General features: G+C 41.7%; 1 protein-coding gene across 1 annotated transcript in view; it reads left to right on the top strand.

Moving 5' to 3' along the window:
* Positions 1–7,827, top strand: part of Tiam1 (TIAM Rac1 associated GEF 1) — a 182,295-nt gene that overhangs the window by 94,900 nt on the left and 79,568 nt on the right. Inside the window, exons 8-10 of the mRNA XM_048803941.1 lie at positions 2,861–3,079; positions 4,159–4,305; positions 6,456–6,530. Of these exons, the coding sequence (XP_048659898.1) occupies positions 2,861–3,079; positions 4,159–4,305; positions 6,456–6,530 (441 nt within the window). The remainder of the gene's footprint in view (positions 1–2,860; positions 3,080–4,158; positions 4,306–6,455; positions 6,531–7,827) is intronic.

Here is a 7,827-nt window from a genome sequence, read left to right as displayed (position 1 = left end):
TTTTTTTTTTTTTTTTTTTTTTTTTTTTTTTTTTTTTTTTAAGCAATAGTGGTATAAGTGCTATAATGAATAAGTCTTGCAAACAGTTCTCAGTTTATGGCATGATCTAGGTTGGTTTCTTTGAGTTTGTTCTTCAAAAAAAGTGGATGAGAATTCTTTTTTACCTCCTTGTCAGAAGGCCCTCATCCAGGGAGCGTTTTTTACTGAGAGCTTCTGGTGTCAGAGCGTCCACAAAGCTCCCTCCCTTTTACTGTGGATTGATGAAATTTGGAGAAAATAACTTTACATTCTACCAAAACTTGTATGCTTTAATTATTTTCTTCCATGCCATTGGAGCTAACCTCTAGGAGATGGACAAAGTGAAAGGCACTGTTTTCCTGCTCTGTAATTTATCTTAAGACCTCATTTCCTCCACCTCAGGGTTTGTGACCTGTGTGTCCTTTTCTTTGGGTGGCAAGCTATTAAAATTTGGCCTAAGCATAAGAGAGTTAGTGAGATTTTTTTTGTCAGTAATGTTAAAGAAAGATATTTAATTCCCTGTTCCTTTTTTCTTGCCAGTTGCTCCAGTGTCACAAATCTCGGTGCTTATGTGTCCTTGCCAACTTTCTTTTTCATGAGGAGTTTCACTTGAGACAGATCCAGTTAGGTGGCTCTGTTGGGTCTCTGTTCCTGCTCCCTGTGTTAGCTCCTAGGGAGCTTCCTGGGCAGGGAATTTTTCAGTCCGGATTTTGGACCCTTATTTCATCCCTCTTCTTTTTGTCATCTGACCCCAGGGATCTCCCTCCCGACTCCACCCCCAGTCAAAACATTCTTCAATTTAGCCTTTGTCCTGAAGTGTTTTTTTTTTTTTTTCTCTCTCTCTCTTTTTAAGTTAGGGTGGTGGGAGAAGGGGTGGCAGGGCAACAGGGCCAGGGGAGGGTTTGGAGCTACAATGGAAGCCCCATTCACTGGGACAGCTTCTCTCAATGCTGAGTGATTTGCTGTAATTAACTGAAGGGTCCCCGCTGTACTCTTTGAAAAAAGGTTATCATTGTTCTTGTTTGCACAGATGAGCTGAATGATAGAGTAATCAGGTGCTGGCCACAAAGGGAGCCTTTGTCTGGGCAGATCATTGAGAAACTGTTGAGCTCTGTCCCAGTGTTCTTCTGCCAGCCTTTTTTCTACGTCCCTTTGCTCATTTGGAGTTGTTATTGTCTTGAGGGTAGTGGTTACTTTTGTGATGTACAGGGCTCCAGTAGTTGTGAATAGTTGCTATAGGAACATTCAAACAGACTAGACTAAATGGTCAGCTGGCCACTCAGAATATCTGTAGGTGTTTTAATTTCTCCTTCATGCTCTTTTTATTCCCTAAAGTTGGAGGAGTTACTTTTGGACATCACCAAGCTACTTGCCCTTTGACCTCTATTTATGTAGTCAATCAACATTTGATGTCACAGGTCAGTTACTATCTTTTGTTGTTGTTGTTGTTACTGGGGATTGAACCCAGAGGTTCTTAACCACTGTGCCACATCCCCAGCCCTTTTTATATTTTTATTTAGAGACAGGGTTTCACTGAGTTGCTTAGGGCCTTGTTAAATTGCTGAGGCTGGCTTGGAACAACCTTTCTGTCTCAGCCTTCCGAGCGGCTGGGATTCCAGGTGTGCATCACTGCACCTGGCCAGTTAGTGTCTTTATGATGAGGGTTATAACATTAAATAGCACAAAGGCCCTCTCCAATTGTTCATATGGGAGAGTTGGATAAGAAATAAGTGCATGCAGTTTTGGATAGTGGAAGTAAACAGCATAACAGATATTCATACATTCATCCCTCAGTGTCTGCCGAGGAAGGTTCCAGGATCTGGGAATGCTCAAGTCCCTTATAAAAATGATGTAGTGTTTGCATGTAACCTACCATATACCTGCTGCCCATTTTCCCATATACTTTAAATCATCTTTAGATGACTTATAATACCTACTGCAATGTAAATGCTATGTAAATAATTGTCATACTGGATTACTTAGGGAATGATAATGAGGAGGAAAGTCCAGACATAATGTTTAGTGCAGGTGAAATATTTTTCCTGAATAGTTTCTTTCTTTCTCCCCCCACCCCTTTTTAACCCAAGGGCACTTTACCACTGAGCCATGTCCCAGCCCTATTTATTTATTTTAAAATTTTGAGACAGGGTCTCACCAAATTGCTTAGGGTCTTGCTAAGTTGCTGAGGCTGGCTTTGCATTTGCAATCCTCCTGCTTCAACCTCCTAAGTCACTGGAATTACAGGTGTGCGCCACCATGCCCGGCATTTCTGAGTATTTTCAATGTGAGGTTGATTGAATTCATGGATACAGGAGGTTGACTCTATAGTACATATGTGAATCTGAACCTGGATTTTCCTGTTTATAAGTAGGTACAGAAACATGAGATCAAACAGGATTTTTTTTTCTCTAGAATTTTAAAATTTAGAGCCATTTATTCAGTTTACCTTTGTTTACCTTTAACATGGAGTGTGGTGAAAATAGGGAAGAGAAAATTTTTCCATATTTAATGGTGCTTTTTGTTTTGCGAGTTTTGTTCCCCAGAACACCTCCAGAATTATCTTAGACTGAGATGAAAGCTCTCGCTGGTGTCTTGGCTACCAGGTTTCTAATGCCACCATCTGGGCTTTTCACGTGCCAACCTGGGGACATGCAAGCTCTCTGCACTTAATCTTCCTGTTTTCATTTAGGACCAAAAAACATCTCCCTCACACCCAGCAGAGAAGCTGTTTTGACTTGCTTTTAGCACACGTGGGGTCCGCTTGCCAGTCTCCTTGTGGGTTTTCTGTGTCTGAAGACCCTCAGAGGTGTGCCAGGTTGCCAATGTGCTGTCTCATCCCCAGCTGCTGCCAGCTGGCATCTGTCCTGTGGGAGCCACCCCCATGGGATTGAGACTAGTGGGTTCCAAGATCCCTCCAGCAGTGAAGGAGGGGTGGTTTCAATTCAAGTCTGACTCGCTAGACCTCCTGCCACGCCCTTCTTTGAAAGGAGAGCCTGTGGGTGGCCTGCTGAGACCTGTTGGCAGAGGTTCCCTGAAGTTCCTGGGACTCTGCTCACGACCTGTAGGATAAAGGTCAAGCCTGGAGGTTCTGCCTGGAAGGACTTTAGGGCATCTTCAGTGAGATTTAATCAATAATTAAATAATTATTAATTATTAATAATTATTAATAATCAATAATCACAGTGGGAGTTTTAAATTTGGGGTGTTCCCTCCTGAAATGTCTCTCTGGGTGGCTGGTACCTCGCAAATATCTTCTTTAAAAAAAGAAAAACAATGCAAGTTTTATTTCCTGTTCACCTACACTTAGAACATGTAAGTTCTGGAAATCAGGACTGTGGCTTCACCTTCTTCAATAACACGGCTCCCTTCTTTCTTATTCTGCCATTCTGGAGAAGAGTTGCACCTGACATTCTAGATAACCCCATGGATGACAGACAGCCCCCTTCTTTTGAGGACCACCACTGGAAGCTGCAAAGAGTTTTTCTACTTATGTCCCATTGACTGGGAACCTAGTCACAAGGCCGTGGCCTGCTCAAGGCAAGCAAGTCAAGTTTGACTTCCTGGTCATGTGCTCAAGTAGATTTGGGGTTCTCTGGCTGAGGGAGAAAAGACAACAGGCACTTGGAGGGGGGCAATCTCACTTGCCTAATTTTGTATTCTGGGAGAGCTAAAAGAGGAGATTTAATATGGAATCACAGGAACCAAAGTCTGCTGTCTTTCTGCTAGTTTTGCTGACCTTCAGCACCATTTTTCTTTAGAATGCAGAAATAGCTCTGTAGCATTTGGGGAGACTCTGTAGAAAACATGGCTCATTAAACTGGATGCTGTAGTTCAAACCTGTGACCAGAAGGACATCTGTTCTTGGAAACAACACATATTATTTTATGACTCTTTTATATATCTTTGCTGATGATTTCATAGAGTGGTCGGGTCTGCCAACCTTTCATTTCCATTTTGAATCCATGAACAGCCTGAAAGTTCCCATGTGTGTGAGTCGTGGATAGACGCTTTGAGCAGGGGGGTCATTGCTGACCGCTAAGAGGGAGGAAGGGTTTTGAAGGGCAGGACTAAGTGGGGACCTCAAGGAACAGGTGGCCATCCTGACAGATCTCTTATGCCACTTGTCCTTGCTATCATTAGGTGGCAGCCCGTACAGGTGAAACTGGAGTGAGAAGACGTACTCAGGCCATGTCCAGATCTGCTAGCAAGAGAAGGAGCAGGTTTTCTTCTCTTTGGGGTCTGGACACTACCTCCAAAAAGAAGCAGGGACGCCCCAGCATCAATCAGGTAAGTTCCAGAGTGGACGGAAAGGAAACCTGCAGATGGCTTCTGTGGCCACCTTGATGGGAGATGTGTGTTGTTCCTTTATTGACACTGAGTGCTACTTACAACCAACTAGTTGACATGAAGTTAGTCATGGAGACACTTTTAATAGATAATGTACACCCATAACATTGAACTCTGCTATTAGTCTATCTCCCACCTGCATCCTCTCCAAACTGTGGTTAATTATAGACCTACTGAAAGTGCACAATTCATCTTGAGTCTTCAGAAAAAAAGCAGGGCTTAATGAGGAAGCCAAACGGGCACCTAAGGACAGGCTAGTTCAGCTGCCAGTGGTGCAGGCTCCAAGGCAGGCTTCGGGGTGATTGGATTATCTCTGTGCCCTTGACTTTCTGGGGTTGACATGGAGTGGGCACTTCTCTGCTTTTGGGAATGAGGAGCCAGGAATCTGAGAGTGCACACTCACCACTGTGACCCCTCCTACTCAGGGACAAGGGGTGGAAAGGGATCTCAGCCCAACCTGGATGGGTGCCGTGTGGGCCCCCTCGTAGCCATACACTGTGGCCCTGTTCTTCCCCACTGATCTTGTTGCTTTACTAGCCAAGGCCACTTTAGATTTTAAGGACTATAGGACCCTGAGTATTTATAGTCTTTTTGGAAGAAGGAGAACATCTGATTCCTGATGGATAAGCGGCGTCAAACATTTGGGAAGTCATGACCAGAATGCCTATGTGACACATTCCCACTGTGCCCTTACACAAAGTGGGAGGACCTTGGCTGGCTTGATAGGAGGATTCCCTTAAGAACAAAGTTTGAAAGGAGCTAAATCCTGATAGCTGATGTGGCCAACCAGCAGTGGAGATGGAGCCTGCAGGAGACCAGATGAGCAGAAGATGAGGGACTGTGAGCCTGAAGGATTTTCAGTTTGCTCTGTGGTCTTTGAGGAGAGAGTACATTGAGTTTGCTCCCATGGGCTTTGCTCTTATATGAATCTAAAAAATAACTGGAAGTCAGTGGCTTATCAGAACAGTCACACAAGATTTTGATAGTTCTCTATAAGCTTGCAAGAGCAGGATATGAACAATCAGCGTTTCACCCATCCTTTTGGGAAACTTGGGTGTCGTTTGGCCCCCATCCTGTGTCATTACAGATGATTCACTCAGACCTGCTATACATATGGGTCAGGAACTCCCAGTTGGACTTGTGTTTGATCAAAGTTCTTGATTCATGTGGTTCTGCTTTTTTGGCCCCAGGTTGTTGGAGCTCATTGCTCTTGAAATATGGGATTGGATTTAAATAAATTTGAGAGAATGTTCTCAGTTTTTTTCCCTCCATATCAAAAGGACAATGTAATGTCTTATAAATAATTCTTGTTTAAAAACTCTTTTTTAAGAAAAAATATTTTTTCTTAAAGTAAGAGTTTTTAAAAACTTCCTGCTTAGCCATGAACATTCTGATAGAAATTTACTCGTGATCTAGTACTTTGAAAGAGAAAAAATGTACATGTTTCTGTAGTCTACCTATGCACTGGAGGAAAAGCTTATTCTTAATCATGTCCCAAATTATCCTGATGATACTTGCTTATTTTAGAGCCAATACATAAAATTCCTTGTGTCCATGTGTTGGGGTATTGACTACCTAGTGGTATTGGTACCCTATTGTGGTTTTCATGGTATCTTTAAGTTAGCAGGATTCATTAAATTTCAAAGAATAGGCAGTTCTCTATTAAAAAAAAAATTTTTTTCTGCCATTTTGCAGTAACAAACTATAAATATCTTCTCAGGTCTTACTTCAGAAAGTAATAAAAGTAAACATTATTCTTTGTAAATACCTGATCAGGTATATAAGGCAGAATTCATTCATTGTGAATGAATCTAGTTATTTTCCTTTGCAAGTTTATTTTCTTCAGATTTAGAGACAAATTATCCAGATCTAAAAGCAATTTATTTTTGTTTTGTTTGTGTTTGAATGGTTAAAGGTGTGGGAACATGGCTTTCACAATCTGGTACCATAAATGTGTTACTTGCTTTGGGATTTGGTGTAGGAGTACCTGAAAATTACTGTTATGTTCTTTCATAACCTTGTCCATTGTCCATGCTTCATTCGCCCCAATGCCTGGGTTTCTTCTGAAGATGATACTTTTGTATGTGCAGGTGTTTGGAGAGGGAACTGACGCTGTAAAGAAATCTTTAGAGGGAATATTTGATGACATTGTTCCAGATGGCAAGGTAAAAATAAACACGTGTTCCTTTTCTAAAAGTACCACGAGTACATCAACATGTGCACGATGCATGGTTTCTCGGGCTACTAAAATTAAGTAGACTCAATATGAAAAACTGAAATAATCAGTTTTTTTGAAAAGTTATATAACAGGCCAACGAGCGATGGAAAATCATTTCATGTTTAAAACTTGTCGATAAGAACATTCTCCTGCTGACATAACATTTTCCAGACTTATCATTTGATGTGAAAGTTTCCGACTAGAATATGAGAGGAAATTTGAGTTCTGAGTTAGCTGAATATTTTATGTCATTGCTAATTCCTTTTTATGTACAACTTCTATTCCCAGGAGGTAAGTTCTTATTGCCCTCACTCTGCCCACACATGCTATTTTGCTTCCATTAATTCCAAAGAAATGTTCTGATAGTATGTTCTTTTTAAAAAATGCATCTGCCTCCCAAGTCAAGTATTCAATTAAAGATTCACAGACTTGGTTTAACCTTGCACTTGGGTTTAATAGGGACTTTTAAACGGCTCTGATTGAAAGTCCATAAAGGTATTGATTTTCCCCCCCCCTTGGCCACATTTTTCCACTTCTAAATAAATGGACATCTCTAGTTTTCAAGACCCTAGTAGTCATACCAATGGCCTCTTTGGGGGTTTTGGTGTTGAGGACATTACCTTGGTAAGGTTCTCTGGTTCTCTAACTTCGGATGATGGAATTCAGCTCTGGGTTGCCAAGCAGTGTCAGCAGTGGCATGGCCCCATATTCTAGAAGGAGCCAAGCCTCAGAAACCAGAGTGCAGTGGAGAGTTCTGGCTCTAGGCGGGAAAGAGAGTAAAGTGACAGCAGGTGGCTTTTCTTTCTTTTGTACTCAAGCAGTTTGTGGATTATGACATACTGGGAATACAACTAGGCCAGGTGTGATGGTGCACACCTCTAATACCAGTAGCTTGGAGGCTGAGGCAGGAAGATCATAGGTTCAAAGCCAGCTTCAGCAATTGAGCGAGGCTGTAAGCAACCTAGTGAGACGCTGTCTCTAAATAATATATGAAAATGGCTGGGGATGTGGCTCAGTGGCTAAGCACTGTTGAGTTCAATTTCTGCTACCAAAAAAAAAAAAAAAAAAATTCCAGTCAGGGTCCTCTCATTGAGCATCGGTATTTGTTGTGCCTCTCTGTAACACAAGCATGGTTTTTACATATTTAGTTGGTTTATGGTTTACATATTTAGTTGGTTTATGGTTTTACATATTTAGTTGGTCAGCTCTGATTGGCCAACTCATCTAACACATTTTTACATATT

The sequence above is a fragment of the Marmota marmota genome, unplaced genomic scaffold (genome assembly GCF_001458135.2).
Source record: "Marmota marmota marmota unplaced genomic scaffold, marMar, whole genome shotgun sequence".
In the NCBI taxonomy this organism is placed as follows: Eukaryota; Metazoa; Chordata; class Mammalia; order Rodentia; family Sciuridae; genus Marmota; species Marmota marmota.
This window is presented reverse-complemented; position numbering and strand designations above follow the sequence as displayed.